Here is a 21112-nt window from a genome sequence, read left to right as displayed (position 1 = left end):
GAATGGGAGAAATATTTGCAAATGAATCAACAGACAAAGGATTAATATCTAAAATATATAAACAGCTCATGCAGCTCAAAATTAAAAAAACAACCCAATCAAGAAATGGGCAGAAGACCTAAAGACATTTCTCCAAAGAAGACATACAGATGGCCAAGAAGCACATGAAAAGCTCCTCAACATCACTAATTATTAGAGAAATGCATATCCAAACTACAATGAGGTATCACCTCACACCAGTTAGAATGGGCATCATCAGAAAATCTAGAAACAGCAAATGCTGGAGAGGGTGTGGAGACAAGGGAATTCTCTTGCACGGTTGGTGGGAATGTAAATTGATACAGCCACTATGGAGAACAGTATGGAGGTTCCTTAAAAAACTAAAAATAGAATTACCAAATGACACAGCAATCCCACTACTGGGCATATACCCAGAGAAAACCGTAATTCAAAAAGACACATGCACCCCAATGTTCATTGCAGCACTATTTACAATAGCCAGGACATGGAAGCAACCTAAATGCCCACTGACAGACCAGTGGATAAAGATGTGGTACATATATACAATGGAATATTACTCTGCCATAAAAAGGAATGAAATTGGGTTATTTGTAGAGATGTGGATGGATCTAGGGACTGTCATACAGAGTGAAGTAAGTCATAAAGAGAAAAATAAATATCATATATTAACACATATATGTGGAACCTAGAAAAATGGTACAGATTAACTGGTTTGCAGGGCAGAAATTGAGACACAGATGTAGAGAACAAACGTATGGATACCAAGGTGGAAGAGTGGCAGGGGTGGGGAGGTGGTGGTGGGATGAACTGGGAGATTGGGATTGACATATATACCCTAATATGTATAAAATGGATAACTAATAAGAACCTGATGTATAAAAAAAAAATAAAATTAAATTTAAAAAAAAGTAAGCACAAATCAAACAATTCTAAATACAAGAGAAATTAAGCTAAATGAATTTCAGGTTCATGTGAACTGGGAAATATTCAGTATTAAATTAATATCTGGTATTGATGTTTTAAGTTTGTTGATCTAATTAATACAGACATGTTTTTAGAGTCATCAACATTAAGTGTAATACTTTTATTGTACCTAGGTGTAATATAAGCTAAATAAAACCTTGTTATATCTGTTACAAATATGTCAGCAGGGAAAGTAGCTTGATGTGAAGAAACTTTTAAGGAAAGAAAATGTAAATGAGATAGGTGCTTTTAGATAAACTCTATTAAGAATAATTATGCTTTACGAATGTCTATCTAAAATAGTCTCTCCAGGTTCTGGTAACTTGAAATTGTAGAGTTGTGCTAAATTAAGTTAAGTGATGGAAGCTTATTGAATAGCTAGGTCATTCCCAAATAAAATAAGATACTGAAACATTAATTACTGAACATTGGCTTCTTTTTACAGAGAAACAAAAGGTATTTAGGATTATAAATGAATATGTTTCGTGCCACATTCTCTAAAGAAAGCAAATGTTTTTAGAAAATATCACTGGTATTTATGTTCACCAATCTACAGAATGCTAATGTAAAGGACAGTTCATAATTGCTTACTTAGTTTTCAAAAGAAATTAAGGTTTTAAGAGCTGAGGATTCTAATTTAAACATGTAACTAAAGTTAACAGAAATAATAAAGGAAACATTTCAGTATACAGTAGGAAAGTAGGATGTATGTTTCTAGTAAAGAAGTCATGAGGAATGGAATCGCATTTTTTTAAGGGAAAAGGAAGTAGGTCTGACTTATAGCTGGCTGTTTCTGAATGGGAAATAAAGTGATGGATACAGAAAGTCATAAAAAGCTTTGTGGAAAGGGGACCCTGAGAAAAGAGTTTTGTGCATGGTCTGGATTGACTAAGGTTAAAATAAATTTAATTGAGTAAATGAATGTTATTTATTTATTATTATTTGTTCATTTATTTTTGGCCGTGTTGGGTCTTTGTTGCTGCACGTGGGCTTTCTCTAGTTGCAGCGGGTGGGGCTACTCTTTGTTGTGGTGTGCAGGCTTCTCATTGTGGTGGCTTCTCTTGTTGTGGAGCACGGGGGCTCTAGGCATGTGGGCTCAGTAGTTGTGGCTCGCGGGCTCTAGAGCGCAGGCTAAGTAGCTGTGGTGCATGGGCTTAGTTGCTCCGAGGCACGTGGGATCTTCCCAGACCAGGGCTCAAACCCATGTCCCCTGCATTGGCAGGCAGATTCTTAACCACTGCACACCAGGGAAGTCCTGTAAATGAATTTCAAAAGTAAGCGGGTGCAAAACTTGAATTTGTTTTTCTCTCTCAAGAGGGCAAGATTTCTGATAATGTTGAAATGCCTTTGATAACAGATTTCAAGTTTCTTTACCTTATAAGTGATCTGTTCTGTATTTGCCTTTGGAATCTTTTATTGTTACTTGGGCTAAGTGAATAACTATTGTTTCACAGTGACTTGTGATCCTATCTGACTGAGTGTTCGAAATCCTTTTTGATATTTTTTGACAGAACTTCCTTAATCAAATTTTAATGACATCCTTTTGACCTCTAGCTAACTCTGGGATGCTTCAAAGGGCCCCTGATACATCCCAAAGAGAGATGTTAAACTAATTAGATTCATTTGGTATGTTAAATTACATGGGAAGTAATGTCAAATGAGTAATAAATCTTCTTAGGTTATATTGTATGGTAAATGTTACTAATAAAGATATCCTAGAAATTATATGGAGTTCCTAAAATTCTGATATGTCCTGGTAAAATGTTATCAGTCATAATTCTAGTTATTATCTTAAAGTGTTGTATGTCACAGTAGTAACCAAGTTTCTTTGTTAATTGCATTGTAATCAGATTTTAAACGTGCCTTAAGTTTTCTGTCATTATAGACACAGTTTCACTCTAATGTCTTTGCAAAAATGCTTCTTCTTCAAGAAAACTTATAGAAAGGATTTTTGGATAAATACAAGTTTCTGACTTTCAGACCATAATGCTGAACTGGGTAAGAAATTGAAGAATTCTAATGGGAAACCTGATGGCTTCATAAAGCTGTTAACAAAAAGGATTAGTTACATAGGACTGAGTGAACTGGTGAATATGGTTGTAAATTTTATGGTTTCTATCTGAAAAATTACTGGTTTAAATCTGTGTTTTCCAGGTGTAAGGAAAACCTTCCCCTCAAACTAATTATGACTTATAGTAATTTGGTAAATTATACCTTTGTAAGCAGGATTGAAACATTTATCTTTGCTATCTGTCCGCTCCAGACACTGGAAACTCTCAGGTTGCCAGTAGCTTTATCAGATAAATTAGGAAGGCTACCTCACTAACAGGTACAGAAAACTCAAGGTATTTTGGGACCTTGAAAAGGGAGGAATTCACCTAGATCTGTTAGGTGAAATCTGTGATAAGCCGTTGGTGACTTTCTTAGCCCTGAGAGGTATTTTAAAAGTCCAGCCTGAGACTCCTTATAAAAGTTTCAGCAAGCAAAAATCCTATATGATCAATTATAGTTATATATCATCAGACCAAGTGTATTGAGACCAGATTTATTTTGCAAACAAATTAGTCTTAATTTGGTTATATTTGGTAGAAATGAGGGTAATTTTAGAGAGAAAAAGATGTTTCAATGAATGTTAAATCCCAGTTTTGTTAATGGAGGTCTGTATTTACTAAGACTCACTTCCAGGATAGTTCCTTGTTGCTATGTTATATTGATATAAAGTTAAATTGTATTATTAAAAGCACACTCTAAGTTTGTTTTTGAAGCTTATCTCAGTAATCTATCTTTGGATGAAGATCATTTGCCCTATGACCTGCAACCAGGGGACTATGTATATTGGAAAAGACATCATTTAAAGGACTCACTCCAACCCAGATGGAAAGGCCCTCACCAGGTACCCTTAACTAGCTCATGTGCAGCAAAACTAAAGAGATCCACTCTTGGATTCATATTTCCCACTTAAAAAGGGCTGCTGCATCGGACTGGTCTATAGAGAGGACTGCTGACCTCAAACTCACCTTAAAACACCGCTCAAACAGAGGAAACTACACTCACACCAGGATGAGAAGAAGACAACATCAGAAGCAGACAGCTTACCCAAGATGCTGGACCTGATTCGTATTATCATTTATAAAGTTTTCTTGACTTCGCAGACCTTTGCATATAAATCAAATGTTTTCTATCATGGACACGATCCTATGCTAGTTTAAAAAATCAATCCAATTGTTGGGTTTGTGGCCAATCACCTTTGTCTAGTACTTCTGGATTACCTTGGTGGATTGCTCTACTCCAAGCCTCTAATTGGATGGTCCTTAGGAAATTTATTTCAGAAGAAAGAAAGTTCAGTCCTGTTCAGGCTACTCTTGATATTACTAGATGGGATCCCCTCACCTAGACAATTAATAATACCTGCTCTGACCCTGGCCATAAAAAAATGAATTTTCCTCTAAAGTTACTCAAGCTCAATCAGAGCAACAGCAAAATTTCAGCCAAGGAATAAAAGCTCCCGCAATTATGGGATGGATTTATGTGGTTAACACCAGGCTATGGTCATTTAAGTTTTAAGGCACCCTTTTACCTTGGGAACAATCAAATTATACTAAGGATAACCAGCGTAGTAACTAGGAAATTGGGCTGGGAGCCTTATGGACAGTGACAATACACCATTTCCCTGAAAGATAACGATTGGTACAGAACAGACTAAGTCAGGTGAGCTGAAGATATACTGGGCTGTACCTAATGGAAGTTCTTGGCTGAATTCTCACTTATGACTTTAATAATATTGCTAGCTATGTTATTTGCATTTTTCCTGTTTTACAAGATTGTTGTTTCTTGCATTACCAAATGTGTGACTGAGCCTCCAACAAAAATATATAGTTTTATATGAGATCAATGATTGTAATACTGTAACTCTAGATATGGGAAGATACGACAAGAGGGAATTTTCCTGGACCATAACAGATTAGTAAGACAGGTGGTCCAGAGTCTTTAGTTACTGTTAAAAGACCTAGTCCAGTAATAGCACACTGAGTGGCCTATCAGCAAAATCTTCACCAGACCTAGGAATGAGCCTTCCTAGCACCATGGGACAAAATGGTCATGAAATGCCTCCCAAATCATGGTCAAATTTATGACCATGAGGAGGCGCTGTCAACTACAAATTGGCACTTGCCATTGGCACTTACCAACTCCCTTTACAAGGATTAAATCATGTGCTGCTGCAGCTACTGATTTTCAACACCCCCGGAAAGGAGTTCAGGGTGGAGAGCAGAAATGAGGCGCTCTGTGCTCTGGGAAAAACTGGCAGAATAGGTCTTCAGACAGATATTTTCAGGACCGATTTTATGAGCCCAATTCTTGTATCTCCTCATATCTAGAAAAGCACTAAAATCCTTCACGGTGATGTCTGCTCCTCGTGACTAGCAGAAACCTCCTGCAAAAAAATATATGCTTGATTGCATGCGTTCCCCCTTCACCAAAATCACATATATACTGACCTTCCCCCCTACCTCTCTGGAGCAGTTTCTCAGAGCTATCGGAAATGCTGTCTCCCGAGCTGCAGTCCTCATTTTGCCCCAAATAAAACTTAACTCGCAACTCTCACATTGTGCATTTTTTCTTAAGTCGACAGAAGCAAACACTCTAGTGGTGAGAGACACACTGTTAAATAAACACAAGGCATGCCAGATGGTGTTAACTGCTGTGGAAAAAATAAATGTACCTTAATAAATGTATATTATTAAGTGAAAGAAAACAATCTGAAAAGGCTACATACTGTATGTATTCTGGAAAAGGCAAAACCATGGAGAGAGTAAAAAGATCAGTGGTTGCCAAGGGTTCGGGAGAAGGAGGGACAGATGAACGGGGGACACAGTGAATTTTTAAGGCGGTGGAACTATTCCGTATGTTATATGTCATTATACATTTGTCAAAACTCATCAAGTATTACACAGTGAACCCTAATGTAAACTATGGACTTTAGTTAATGTATTAATACAGTCTCACCATTACAACAAATGTACTTTACTATCGCAAGATGTTAATAAATGGAAAGCTGGCAGAAGGAATTAAGGGGTATATGGGAACTCTGTTCTTTCCACTCTTTTTTCTATAGACCTGAAACTACTAAAAAAAAGAAGTCTATTAATTAAAACACATACACACACACACACAAAGGACAGGAAGTGCAATGTGTATGTGTTGGAGGTGGGGTAGTTTGCCTTGGGAGTTTAGAGTCTGGGAGATGAGGGGATGACTTGAGTACTCTGAGCTGCCTAGGGTGACAGAGCCATATATTGGGATAAACGGTAAACTGAGGTTAGTGATGACAGCCTCAAGACAGAGAGGTGATGAGAATGTGGTAGGGTGGAGTCTTTCTGGGGTCCCCTTCCTGATAATGGTGATGATGATGCCACGGTGGGGGCATTCTTATTAATGGCAACAGACTTCATGCTCTCCCACGATCTGTGAATTTTATTGAGATTTCTGGCCTATAAAACTGGAGAATATAGCAAACCCCCTGCACTATCCTCCTTCCTTTTTCAAGTGGTAACAAGTACTTCAATCTGATCTTAGTTTTATATTTGATATTTAAATATTCTTTATGGGAGTGTACCTATTCCTACCAAGAAAATAGGTTTTGAAATCTTCACTCTTTTGAGTATATTTACTTTTATATGAAGGTAAACGTTCCCAGGAGCCGTCTTCACATTTCTTCATGAACTGGTCAAAGAGGAGTCTTAAGTCCTTGCTCCAGCTGGGGTTGGGGAGAGCATAGTCCTTAGGAATGACTTTCTCTGTAGAAAACCACCTCTAAAAGAAAGGAAAAAAAGGAGAGTAATGGTAGGTACATCCTATTTCATAACATATTCTCTTATTTTCTAAGACTATCTTGCTGCTTTTCCTCTTCCCAAAAGCTTTTTTTTTGTTTGTTTTGTTTTGTTTTGTTTGCGGTAGGTGGGCCTCTCACTGTTGTGGCCTCTCCTGTTGCGGAGCACAGGCTCCGGACACGCAGGCTCAGTGGCCATGGCTCACGGGCCCAGCCGCTCCGCGGCATGTGGGATCTTCCCGGACCGGGGCACGAACCCATGTCCCCTGCATCAGCAGGCGGACCCTCAACCACTGCGCCACCAGGGAAGCCCCAAGCTTGTTGTTTTGAAGTGGAAACAAATTTCTAGGATCACCTGGTCCTCTCTCCTTGGGAGAATTGGGAGATTGAGAGAGGATAAATGATTTGCTCAATGTCACCCAACTAGCCATTAGCAGAGTTGGTATTAAGCCCAGGTCTGCAGACCCCCTTCTTTTTTTTAAACCTTCATCAAACACAGGTCAGCCACGTCAACTACAAACCGGCACTTGACATCCACCTCTACAAGGATTAAATCATGTGCTGCTGCACCTGCTGATTTTCAACACCCCCTGAAAGGAGTTCAGGGTGAAGGACAGAAATGAGGCATCCTGTGCTCTGAGAAAAACTGGCAGAACAGGTCTTCAGATAGTTAGGTATTTTCAGGAGCTGATTTTTTTTTTTTTTTTTTTTTTGGCGGTACGTGGGTCTCTCACTGTTGTGGCTTCTCCCGTTGCGGAGCACAGGCTCCGGACGCGCAGGCTCAGTGGCCATGGCTCACAGGCCCAGCTGCTCCGCGGCATGTGGGATCTTCCCGGACCGGGGCACGAATCCGCGTCCCCTGCATCGGCAGGCAGACTCTCAACCACTGCGCCACCAGGGAAGCCCCTCAGGAGCTGATTTTATGAGCCCAATTCTTGTATCTCCTCATATTTAGAAAAGCACTAAAATCCTTCATGGTGACATCTGTTCCTTGTGACTGGCAGTAACCTTCACTAGAGACTTGCTCAATTGCATGTACTCCCCCTTCACCAAAATCACATATATAGTGACCTTCCCCCCTGCCTCTTTGGAACAGTTTCTCAGAGCTATCTGAGATGCTGTCTCCCAGGCTATAGTCCTGATTTTGCCTCAAATAAAACTTAATTCGCAACTCTCATGTGGTGCATTTTTTTAAAGTCAGCAGCCAGGAACTGGTGATAAAGAGAGATGAAGGACAGACAGTTTTCCTCCAGGTAAAAAGTGTTACCAGTGGGAAACACACAGGAAGCCAGAGCACAGGGGAGAGGTATTCATCTGAGATTGGGTATTCAGGTAGGGGTTCTTTGACTTGAATCTTCATTAGACAAGCAGAAATTAGCCAGATAGAAAGGGTATTGTAGGCAAAGGAACACTGTGTGCAAAGGCAAGGAGGCATGAAACAGTTTTGAGGGGCCTTACAACAACCATATGAAGTAGGTACAAATTATTATCCCCATTTTACAGATGATGAAACTAAGGCCTCAAGGAAGCTTGGCATTGTTTCAGTACAAGGGGAAGAGCAGATGGCTGTAGAGACGTAGGCAAGTGCCTGACTGTGAGAAGCTTCTACAACAAGTTAACTGGTTTGAATTGCATCTGCAGTGCTCTCGGAGGGATTTTAAATAGGGGAGTGACAAGATCAGATTTGGCCATAATACAAAAGATAGTGGGAGTGATTTCAAGATTGGAATCAGAGGGCCCTGTCTAGAGGCTACTGGAATAACTCAGGTGAAAAATTATGAATGCATGAAGCAGAACTTGGTGACTATTTGGATAAGGAGAGTGAGGGAAGAGGAAAAATACAAGAGCCAATCTCAGGTTTCTGAACTGTTCAACGGAGTAGGTGACAGACCCAGATGTCAAGAAAGAGAATACAAAGATAGAGGAGGAGGGGGCTGGAGGGGGAAAGTTCTTGGTGTCATAATAACCACAGCTTCCACCAGTGCTATTTCTCTGTAGCACTCAGCACTGCTACCACTCCAGTGCCCACACAGCAGGTGGAAAGGTACATGGGCCCTGGAGGACTTGGGGGACAAAGTGTCACCTACAAAAGAGCTGGACAAAGCAAATGCCCATCGGCACCAGAAAGGAAAATCAGTTATTTTGACTTCTGCAGAAATCCTGGAACATTAAGATCACAGAAGCTATCAACTCTGTGGCATTCTACTTCCAGGCACCCTTATCAATTCATTCAGATTCAATGTACCTACAACACCGGGACTACACCCCAGGGTACAGGGAGGTGCTGTTATTGTGATGGAGGAACCAGCCAACCAGCCTTCTGCTGACCTCTGGGCTGGCTCTGATCCTGGCCTGATGGTAAGAATTTAGGGAGCCTGTCCCAAGAACTCTATGGAACTAAAAACTTCCCTGCTAACAAAAGGAAGTCTTGAATTCCTGAGGGGAAACATGAGTAGGGTTGAGACCACTCCACTCCCTAGCTCAGTATTTGTACCTTTGTTTTTTCCTATGGTTTTGGATTGGCTTATCCCTTCAGCCTTTCAGCTCAGAAAATCTGGGAAGGAAAGAAAAGAAAAACAAAAATTTTTAACCCACTCATTATCTCTCCATCTTAATATAACTAATGGTAAAATTTTGATATATTTCCTCCAAGTTATTTTTTTTAATATTTATTTATTTATTTATTTGGCCGTGCTGGGTCTTAGTTGCGGCATGTGAGATCTTTGTTGCCACGTGCAGGATCTTCAGTTGAGGCATGTGGGGTTGCAGCATGAGGGATCTTTTAGTTGAGGCATGTGGGATCTTAGTTGCAGCAGGTGGGATCTAGTTCCCCGACCAGGAATTGAACTCGGGCCCCCAGCATTGAGAGCTTGGAGTCTTAACCACTGGACCACCACAGAAATCCCTCCTCCAAGTTTTTTTAACTACAGCTTTTCTTAATATACTTGTAATCTCAGTAAGAAATATAATTTTTCTTTTGCTTCATCACTTAAAATTCTTTAGTGTTCACTTTCTCATGCCCTTAATCTCAGTTACCACCATTTTCAACAGCAGAAAAATAGTCCTTTAAAATGATATACTATAATTTACTTAAACATTTAAATTGTACATGTAAATTGTTTCCAATCTTTTGCTGCTTTAAATGAAAAGGATCATTGGAACACTATGAATATAGTCTTTTCTCTACTTTTGTTTATTTCCTTAGAATCCAGTCCCAATCATATAGTTTTTTTTTCTCTTTTTATTTAATTTATTTTTCAAAGCTATTACTCATGTGCCTATTCTTGCCATCAAATTCCAGTATGCACTGATGGCTTTTTTTTTTAACATCTTTATTGGAGTATAATTGCTTTACAATGTTGTGTTAGTTTCTGCTGTATAACAAAGGGAATTAGTTATATGTATACATATATCCCCATAACCCCTTCCTCTTGTGCCTCCCTCCCACCCTCCCTACTCACCCCAATCATGTAGTTTTTAAAGTACATAAATTCTAGAAGTAACCTAACACACACAATTAGTCATAAATTAATATGTATTGACTAATACCTGTCAATTAAGAGGTAGAATAGGATGTGTAAGCTTTGGAGTTGTAAATTTGGGCTTACCGCATCCATAGGTCTCATCTTAAATAGGGAACTCTAGGTTTGATCGGTTCTAGCATCCTTTCATGGACCAGTGCAACACAGATAATAAAGGCTTGTAGGAATTAGAATGACTCCCTTGACCCTGGGCTCTCCTACCTGATTGTAACTTTTAAAGTCTGGGGGATTCAGCTAAATGCAACAATCTTTTTTCTTCCCCCCCCTTTTTTGGCACTTCATGGCATGTGGGATCTTAGTTCCCTGACCAGGGATCAAACCCACTCCCCCTGCAGTGGAAGTCCGGAGCCTTAACCACTGGGCTACCAGGGAAGTCCCGCAATGAACTTTTTTTTTTTTTTTTTGGGCGGTACACGGGCCTCTCTGTTGTGGCCTCTCCCGTTGCGGAGCACAGGCTCCGGACACGCAGGCTCAGCGGCCATGGCTCACGGGCCCAGCCACTCCGCGGCATGTGGGATCTTCCTGGACCGGGGCACGAACCCGTGTCCCCTGCATCGGCAGGCGGACTCCCAACCACTGCGCCACCAGGGAAGCCCAAGAAAGGAGTCTTTAAAGAATCATGAAGGTGGTACTTGAGTGGCAAAGTACTTTTTCCATTATGGGGAGGCTTAAGGAGTTTTAAGCAAAGCAGTAACATGAAATTAGGTTTTAGAAAGCTCCCTCTGATGTAAAGGATGAATTGTAAGGTGAGAAGCAATGGTAAGGAAACCAGTTAAAAGACTGTGTAAAGGTCCAGGAGAAATGTGGTCAGAAGGTGAACTAGGTAGAGAGGAATGAAAAAGATTTAAGAGATATTTAGGATATTGGGACCAAGGATTGTGGCGTGGGGACCAGGGATTTATACCCAGGGTCAACTTGAAATCACGTTGGGAGGCACTGACTGCAGAACCTTGTTGACAAGCTACATAAATCCAAAGAAAACACTGTGTGATGTGATCCTTATGGTCCAGGAACGAAAGACAGCTGTTCACTGTGTTGTCCTTGCTGCAGCCAGTTATTTTTTAAACTTAATGTTCACAAATAACATACCTGAATCAAAGTTCTTTGAAGTAGAACTCAAAGATGCTGAACCTGACATTATTAAATAACCTGTGGAATTCACTTATAGCATTAGAATTTCTGTGAATAGCAACAATGTTCAGCCTTTGTTAGATGCAGCAAACCAGTACTAGATTGAACCTGTGAAGAAATGTGTGTTGATTTTTTTCAAAGAACAAGCTGATGCTTCCAATTGTCTTGGTATAAGTGGGCTAGCAGAGTGTCTACACTGTCCTAAATTGAACGCAACTGCAGATGACTTTATTCATCAGCATTTTACTGAATTTTATAAAACTAATGAATTTCTACAACTTGATGCCAGGTGAGTTACACATCTCCTCAATCAGGACACTCTAACTGTGAGAGCAGAGGATCAGGTTTACGACGCTGCAGTCAGGTGGTTGAAATATGATGAACCTAATTGCCAGCCATTTATGGTTGACATCCTTGCTAAAGTCAGGTTTCCTCTTATATCGAAGAATTTCTTAATTAAGACAGTAGAGGGGCTTCCCTGGTGGCGCAGTGGTTGAGAGTCCGCCTGCCGATGCAGGGGACGCGGGTTTGTGCCCCGGTCCGGGAAGATCCCACATGCCGCAGAGCGGCTAGGCCCGTGAGCCATGGCTGCTGAGCCTGCGCGTCCGGAGCCTGTGCTCTGCAACGGGAGAGGCCCCAACAGTGAGAGGCCCGCGTAACGCAAAAAAAAAAAAAAGACAGTAGAAGCTGAACCACTTATTCAAGACAATCCTGAATGCCTTAAAATGGTGATAAGTGGAATGAGGTATCATCTCCTGTCTCCAAAGGATTGAGAAGAACTGGTAGAAGACACAAGGCCCAGAAGAAAGAAACATGACTACCGCATAGCCCTATCTGGAGGCTCCCAACTTTAACCCAAAGTTGAAAAGAGAAGTATATTCCGCACGAGCCTGGAAGTGAGACTGTAACTTTAGAATTCTCTTTTGATGTCTTTGTTCTTATAAATGGCCCATACTTAATGCTCTTTTTTATATTCAACCACAAGTCTTTAGACTTCAAGTGGAAAAATTTAAATAACTGCCAATAAAAACATCCTCATTTCGGGGCTTCCCTGGTGGCGCGGTGGTTGAGAGTCCGCCTGCCGATGCAGGGGACGCGGGTTCGTGCCCCGGTCCGGGAAGATCCCACATGCCGCGGAGCGACTGGGCCCGTGAGCCATGGCCGCTGAGCCTGCGCGTCCGGAGCCTGTGCTCCACAACGAGAGAGGCCACAACAGTGAGAGGCCCGCATACCGCAATAAAAAAAAAAAAAATCCTCATTCCATCAATTATTAGTTATTCCCTAAAGCTAACACCATTAGAATCCCATTACAATATTTATTAAATGTTTCTATTAGAAGTGCCAGCCTCTCCTTTCTTTTTGCTAAAAACTTCACCTTAAAATTTTTAACATTTACTATTACTTATTTTAATATAAGCTGGTTATCTTTATTATTTCTAATATTAAAACAATCAAGGAAGCTGATTTCATTATAAATTATTATTAGTTACCTTGACTCTCCCAAAGTGAACATTATTTCATTATTCATTCAAGCAGACTGCTTAATAATAAGGACTGTATAGAAATTGTTTTAACATTCTTGAACTTGGGACTTCCCTGGTGGTCCAGTGGTTAAGAATCTGCTCTCCAATGCAGGGAACACGGGTTGGATCCCTGGTCTTGGGGAACTAAGCTCCCACATGCGGCAGGGCAACTAAGCCCGTGCACCACAACGAAAGATCCCGCATGCCACAACTAAGCCGTAACAAAGATCCCGCGTGCCGCAACTAAGACCTGATGCAGCCAAAAATAAAATAAATCAATATTAAAAAAAGAAAGTTCTTGAACTTAACATTTTCAGAGATGTTAAAATGGTTTTAACTATCATTAAATGGGATCCACTTGTGTGTGTCCTTTACGAGTCCAAAATGATTATTTTCATTGAACTGATCTCCTTCAGAGAGGACAATTTAAGCAGTACCACTTAATTTAATTATCTAGAATTAAGCCAATATCCCTATAAACTACTATCTTTAGATATTCCTTGCATATAGCTGGTGAGAGGCAGCAAATATCTGTATTGATTGCTGACTGAAAAATGGTAAGACAGAATATCTTAACAGTTTTTCTAGTAGATAAGTAAAGTAGTAGATAAACTAGTAGTAGAGAACTAGGATTAAACCCTTGTTAGTGACGTACTCTTCTCCTGAGGGTATAATGTAATGGTTAGGAGGCAGACTGCTTCGGTTCAGATTCCAACTGTACCACGTGTTTTCTATGTGACCTTGCTTAAGGCACAACCTTTCTTTATTAATATTAGTAGCAGCTGCATTCCTTGACCTGCTAACATGACTCAAGCATCCTGCACACTTATTCAAAACGGGTCACCCCACCTAGAAGGGGGGGTGGGAGGGGAGGCTCAAGAAGGAGGAGATATGGGGATATATGTATACGTATAGTTGATTCACTTTGTTATACAGCAGAAACTAACACACCATTGTAAAGCAATTATACTCCAATAAAGATGTTAAAAAAAACAACAACAACAAACGGCGTCACCCTCCTGTGCAGTTTTTTACGGCTTGAATCTCAGGACTGAAAGATCCGCTGACCCCGTTAACATTGATGCCTCTTGGAGCTGATGTTAGCTTTTACTCTGAGGTCAGCTGGCTGAGGAAATGGATAAACAGCTGAACATATCCATATCACAGGGTTGTTCCTGACGGAAAGTCACACCCTCTGCCCATTTCCGCCGCCCAGCGCCCGGGACTTACCCGCGCGAGTACCGGGTCCCTCGCAGCGGGGGACGCGCCTTCCCGCCTGCCGCGCAGGGCCCGGAGCGTGCGCAGTGCCGCGGTGCAGCTCCTCAACATGGCTTCGAGCGTGCGCGGGGCTCCGGCCGCCGGAAGTGCGGCGGCTGGCTCCCGGGCGCGGCAGAGGCCGACTCACCCAACCAGCCACCCAACGGCCCGCTCTTCCTCTTTAACTTAGGGGAGCGGAGGGCGGGGCGTGAAGGCAGCGTGGGCGTCGGCCTTTTCGTCCGGTAAAATCCTAGGCCAGCCTCAGGCGCCGGAGCCACTTCCGGAGCAAATGTCAAGCCTCGAGAGGGCGGCTGGAGAGGCGCGCGCGGCGCCGGCGGGTCGGCGGCCTGGGGAGGACCAGGAGGTCTGGGAGGGCGGGTCCGCGGCTGCAGCTCACGGCCCTCGGCCCCTCATCCCAGGCGGCCACGCGCTACTAATGAGGATTCGCTGGCTTTTTTCCCGACTCGCGCCGGCCGACCGAATTCTGTGCTCTCTGTTCCGTAGTAGTTCTACCTCCCGCAGAAGACTTAAGCCGTCAGGTGGGTAGGAGCGCACACAGCGGATTGTAGGAATAGAATATTTTCTTGGAGGCCATGGACAAATCCGTGGTTGGGATTGATCTGTAGAGAGACTTCTGGGTGCAGAGGACATACGCTTAGAAAGCTACGTTCTCCACCTCTTGCGCCACCCCTCCACACACACCCTTAAGGCTCCGGGCAGAGCTAAAAGTCCTCGAGTCTGGCTTTTTCAACTAGAAATTGTAGCAACACCTGACGGATGTATTCATCTCTTAGCTTTGGAGACATATCTGAGCTCCAAGTCCCACTCCACCACCTAACACCTTGTACGCTCTTTAATTGTACCTGGGCCCTTGTTTCTTCATTGTTGTATTAAAAAGAATATATCAAGTTTTACTTGTTGCCAGGATCTTCTCTTTCAGTAGGAGTCACCGAAGTTCGAAGTTACTTGAAGTTACCTTGTATTCACCTCAGAAAGAAAGTACCCCCAGGCCAGTGGTGTGTTGAAGGTGACTTGAACAGTCTCGTTAAAATTGTAAGAATTCGGCTAGCCAATCCTTAAACACTGCCATTATTAAAATTTAAATTATATAAACTTACAATTAAGTAATATTAAAAAAAAATGAAGGTATTTTAATGACACTCCCCAGTCAGTCCCCAGCAAGTGTCCTTCTGACCGGTATCTTGGAGCCAGTAGGAGACCAAGTTTGGTTCGAACGCAAAGGAAGTCAAAGAATGAAGAGGTGGGAGTTCAAGCTCTCAAGTACGTGCTGTTCCCCAAAGGCGTTTGGCTGGGGCTGCTTTATAGGGTTCTTTTGGATTGCAGGGGCCTGTGCAGCACTTCTGGACAGGGGCCCAGAGCTGAGGTGCCAGGCCCAGCCTTTTCACACTAGGAACTCTGGTCTGAAGGGCCTGGTGTAAGATCTCTGCATGCAGCACCCTGTGAACAAGTGAAACTGGACTAAGCACAAAGAAAAATAAAAAGGTTAAACTTTGTCTTATTACCCAGATTCTATTTTTATTTCCCGGGAATTGTTAATGGGCTTGGCCGGTGACAGTATTAGATACTAAAAACTGTAACTACCTAATTATTTTTACTACATTTTACTATTGTATGTGCTCTTGAGGTTATTTATTTTTATCTCATTTGTATGGGGGGGATACTAGGCACACATCTTCCCAACATCGCATTTAGTCACATCACAGTGGTAGCTTAAAATTGACTGACTGGGAGTATTCACTTAGATACTGCAAATGAGGGCCTTCCTTTCTTACCTTATTAAATATTTACCAATATACCACAGTCTTAGTCCATCCCGAGGTGAAGTTTTAAGACTCTTAATGGTTACTAGAATAACGGGTTACGAGAATTGCTTACCCCCAGCACATCATTACACAGTATTTTCCCACCAACACAGCTGTGTAACTACTCACATAGTAAAGGTGGGACTGGAGGGATTAGTATCAGGAGAGATTTATCAGAGATAAATAAACTTGGCTTTGGGCTTGGGTCTAAGTTCAGAGAGTCCCCTTCTACTTTTTTGTGTGTGTGTGAGCAATTAGTATCAGATATTTTCCTTGATTACATGATCTTCTCCATCAGTTTGTCAGTAGGAAAGAATGCCCGGTGTATTTTAAACCCACCATATTAACTGGGAGTAAGGATATAGCATTCTGAGGTAGAGGGAATTTGAGAGTTAAGGCGTGTAAGAAGAACTCAAACTGAAGATGATTTGGCATAAGGGGTGGCTGTTGATATTCTGTAATTTTAGGAGACTATCTCATGGCCCCCCTTCCCCCAACACATGTACCATACCCTCTATCTCTAAGAGAAGTTGTCTCCTTTTCAGTATAGTATTCCAGTTTCCTGAGGGCGTGGACAGTGCCAAATTGTCTTGTTAATTGTAGTACTTCTTTTAATAACTCACACACATTGCTTCAATACTTGTTTAGCAGCAAGAGCCCGAAGTATTTTTTGTGTTTATTGTCTTTCCATGTGGTGCGTTCAGATAGAGGCACATTATAAAACAAACCCATAAATCAGGATGACTTCTGTTAGTGAATAAGAAGATAGGTTATACAGATAACTTAAAATTGTATATATGTACAGATTACAATGTAGTTAGAGTCCATCAAAACCCATAAATAGACTCCAGCCCTGCTAAGATTGTAAATGTACCAACAGCTCTTCTAGGTCAATTTCACTCAGTATAACTTTCAAATTTGTCAGGTAGTGGCAGTGCATTTGGATCCGTCACCCACACTCTGACCTGGCTTCCTCACCAGGTATTTATCAGAGGTATTCATGTTGACAACACATGAAATGTCTGGCCGAGTTTGGAAGGAGATGGGGCGGATGACAGTCTAGGAATAGGATTGGTAGTCTTGGAAATGGAAGTTTTTCTTGGATGTTTGTGTGGCTTACGCAAAGAATAAATTTTCATCCTTGTTTTTGATAAAACTGTGCTTTAATGAAATAAGCCCACTGTGTGAAACTTGTGTTTTCACCATTCTCCTTTCATACTGTAAACAGCTTTATAGAGGTTTAATGGGGGCATATAATAAACTGCATGTATTTAAAGTGTACAAGTTGGTGAATTTTGCTACATGTAGACACCTATGAAAACATCACTACAATCAAGATAATGAGCCTGTCACCCACAAGTTTCCTCATGCCTCCTACCCTCAAGGCAAACACTGGTCTGCTTTCTTTCTTTTTTTAAAAATAAATTTATTTATTTTATTTTATTTGTTTTTGGCTGCGTTGGGTCTTCGTTGCTGTGCACGGGCTTCCTCTAGTTGCTGTGAGCGGGGGCTACTCTTCGTTGTGGTGTGCAGGCTTCTCATTGCGGTGGCCTCTCTTGTTGCAGACCACGGGCTCTAGGCAGGCGGGCTTCAGCAGTTGTGGCACGCAGGCTCCGTAGTTGTGGCTTGCGGGCTCTAGAGCGCAGGCTCAGTAGTTGTGGCTCACGGGCTTAGTTGCTTTGAGGCATGTGGGATCTTCCCAGACCAGGGCTCAAACCCATGTCCCCTGCATTGGCAGGCAGATTCTTAACCACTGTGCCACCAGAGAAGTCCCTGGTCGGCTTTCCATCACTTATAGTTTACAATTTCTCACGTTTTAAATAGAATCATATAGTATATACTCTTTTTTAACATCTTGATTGGAGTATGATTGCTTTACAATGTTGTGTTAGTTTCTGCTTTATAACAAAGTGAATCAGCTATAAATATACATATATCCCCATATCCCCTCCCTCTTGCATTTCCCTCCCACCCTCCCTATCCCACCACTCTAGGTGGTCACAAAGCACAGAGCTGATCTCCCTGTGCTATGTGGCTGCTTCCCACTAGCTAGCTATTTTACATTTGGTAGTGTATGTATGTCCATGCCACTCTCTTACTTCATCCCAGCTTACCCTTCCCCCTCCTCGGGTCCTCAAGTCCATTCTCTATGTCTGAGTCTTTATTCCTGTCCTGCTCCTATGTTCTTCAGAACCATATATATATATTTTAGATTCCATATATATGTGTTAGCATACGGTATTTGTTTTTCTCTTTCTGACTTACTGCACTCTATATGACAGACTCTAGGTCCATCCACCTCACTACAAATAACTCAATTTCATTTCTTTTTATGGCTGAGTAATATTCCATTGTATATATGTGCTACATCTTCTTTATCCATTCATCTGTCGATGAACACTTAGGTTGCTTCCATGTACTGGCTATTGTAAATAGTACTGCAGTGAACATTGTGGTACACGACTCTTTTTTTTTTTTTGCGGTACGTGGGCCTCTCACTATTGTGGCCTCTCCCCTTGTGGAGCATAGGCTCCAGACGCGCAGGCTCAGCGGCCATGGCTCACGGGCCCAGCCACTTCGCAGCATGTGGGTGGGACACGGGGCACGAACCCGTGTCCCCTGCATTGGCAGGCGGACTCTCAACCACTGCACCACCAGGGAAGCCCCATGACTCTTTTTGAGTTATGGTTTTCTCAGGCTATGTGTCCAGTAGCAGGATTGCTGGGTCGTATGGTAGTTCTATTTTTAGTTTTTTAAGGAACCTCTGTACTGTTCTCCATAGTGGCTGTATCAATTTACATTCCTACCAGCAGTGCAAGAGGGTTCCCTTTTCTCCACACCCTCTCCAGCATTTCTTGTTTGTAGATTTTTAAAAAATTTTATTTATTTATTTTTGGCTGCATTAGGTCTTCATTCCTGCACGTGGGCTTTCTTTAGTTGCGTCAAGCAGGAGCTACTCTTCGTGTGGTTCATGGGCTTCTCATTGTGGTGGCTTCTCTTGTTGAAGAGCACAGGCTCTAGGCCCATGGGCTTCAGTAGTTGCAGCATGTGGGCTCAGTAGTTGTGGCTCGTGGGCTCTAGAGTACAGGCTCTGTAGTTGTGGTGCACGGGCTTAGTTGCTCCATGGCATGTGGGATCTTCCCGGACCAGGGCTCAAACCCGTGTCCCCTGCATTGGCAGGCGGATTCTTAACCACTGCGCCACCAGGGAAGTCCCGCCAATACCATACTGTCTTGATTCTTGTAGCTTTGTGACGAGTCTTGAAATTATTTTCAACTTTGTTCTTCTTTTTCAAAGTTGTTTTGGCTATTCTAGATATTTTGCAGTTCCATATGAATTTTTTAAAATTATTTATTTATTTTTGTCTGCATTGGGTCTTCGTTGCTGCGTGTGGGCTTCTCACTGTGGTGGCTTCTCTTGTTGTGGAGCATGGGCTCCAGGTGCGTGGGCTTCAGTAGGTGTGGCTCACTGGCTTCAGTTGTTGTGGCTTACGGGCTCTAGAGCACAGGCTCAGCAATTGTGGCACATGGGTTTAGTTGCTTTGCGGAATGTGGGATCCTCCCGGACCAGGGATCAAACCCGTGTTCCCTGCATTGACAGGCAGATTCCTAACCACTGCGCCACCAGGGAAGCCCTCCATATGAATTTTAAAATAAGTTTGTCAATACCTACAAAAAACCTGTTGGGGATTTGAATTGACATCTTAGCATATTGAGTCTTCTCATGAGCAAGTTATACTCATCAACAAAACTTCTCATGAACAGGTTGTATATCTCCATTTATTTAAATCTTTTGTGATTTCCCTCAGCTATAATTTGTAATACAGGTCTTGTACATCTTTTGTAATATTTATCTTTAGGTATTTCATATGTATTGATGCTATTATAAATAACATTTAAAATTTCAATCCCTGATTGTTTATTGCTCATATATGGAAATACAGTTACTTTTTAATATATTGATCTTATATCTGTAAACTTGCTAAACTCATTTACTAGTTCTAGTAAGTTTTGTTTTTAAAAATTTTTTTTATATAAATTTATTTTATTTTTGACTGCGCTGGGTCTTTGTTGCTGTGTGTGGGCTTTTCTCTGGTTGCGGCGAGCAGGGGCTACTCTTCTTTTTGGTGCACGGGCTTCTTGTTGCAGAGCATGGGCTCTAGCCGTGCAGATAGTTCTGGTAACTTTTGATTAGATTTCTTAGATTTTCTACATGGACAAACATTTTATCTGCAACTTTTAATAGATTCCTTAGATTTTCTACATAGATGATCATGTTATCTGAGTTTTACTTCTTCCTTTACTCTCTGGACAGCTTTTTTCTTTTGCCTATTGCACTGGCTAGAACCTCATGTACAGTGTTGAATAGTAGTGATGAAAGCAGATATGCTTGCCTTGTTGCTGATCTCAGGGGGAAAGTATTCAGTCTTTCACCATTAAGTATAATGTTAGCTGTACGTTTGTTGTATTGATAGATGCTCATTAACACATGGAGAAATCCTTCCTATTCCTCATTTACTGAGAGTTTTTATTAGGAGTGGACGTTGGATTTAATCAAATGCTTTTTCTGCATCTATTAAGATGATCATGTCGTTTTTCTTTTTAAATTTGTTTAATATTGTGAATTACTCTGATTGACTTTGAATGTAAAACTAACCTTGCTTTCCCCAGATAAGCCACATGAGGGTTATTGGTCTGTACTTTTCTTTCCTTGTAATATCTTTTTCTGGTTGTGATATTAAAGTAATGCTGGACTTATAGAGTGAATTGGGAAGTATTATCCTCTTCAATTTTTTGGAAGAGTTTGTGTAGAATCGGCACTTTTTTCATAAATGTTTGATATAATTCACTAGTAAAGCCACCTGGGCATGGAGTTTACTTTGTGGGAAGGCTTTTAACCATGCATTCATTTTCTTTGATAGATGCAGGGCTATTCCTACTGTAAGAAGCTTGCAATAGTGTAATTTCTTCTCTTCTGGCCTTTATGCTCTTTTTGTCATGCATTTTACGTTTGTAAATGTTAAAA

The 21112-nt window shown here is 41.6% G+C and overlaps 2 protein-coding genes across 16 annotated transcripts in view; one reads left to right on the top strand and one right to left on the bottom strand.

The window, feature by feature from the left end:
- The window catches only part of THEM4 (thioesterase superfamily member 4), a 37943-nt gene extending 23485 nt beyond the window's left edge, over nt 1–14458 (bottom strand). The window contains exons 1-2 of the mRNA XM_060138486.1: nt 14238–14458; nt 6654–6795 (exon numbers count right to left, since the gene is read on the bottom strand). Of these exons, the coding sequence (XP_059994469.1) occupies nt 6654–6795; nt 14238–14336 (241 nt within the window). The 5' untranslated portion in view covers nt 14337–14458. The remainder of the gene's footprint in view (nt 1–6653; nt 6796–14237) is intronic.
- LOC132513879 (uncharacterized) overlaps nt 14245–21112 on the top strand; it is a 146071-nt gene continuing 139203 nt past the window's right edge. For 5 of the 15 annotated variants that reach the window (XR_009538574.1, XR_009538577.1, XR_009538576.1 and 2 more), the window contains exon 1: nt 14245–15317. Coding sequence is in view for 8 of the 15 variants with exons in the window: in XM_060138495.1 (XP_059994478.1) it covers nt 14554–14803; nt 15190–15317; nt 15433–15675 (621 nt within the window). In the remaining 7 variants the exon portion in view is untranslated. Of the gene's footprint in view, nt 15318–15432; nt 15787–21112 lie in introns of those variants that run through there. The other 10 variants (XR_009538579.1, XR_009538580.1, XM_060138519.1 and 7 more) reach the window with 9 other exon arrangements.

The sequence above is a fragment of the Lagenorhynchus albirostris genome, chromosome 2, assembly GCF_949774975.1.
Source record: "Lagenorhynchus albirostris chromosome 2, mLagAlb1.1, whole genome shotgun sequence".
NCBI classification, from domain to species: Eukaryota; Metazoa; Chordata; class Mammalia; order Artiodactyla; family Delphinidae; genus Lagenorhynchus; species Lagenorhynchus albirostris.
The sequence above is the reverse complement of the archived record's forward strand: the minus strand, read 5'-3'. Positions and strand labels throughout refer to the sequence as shown.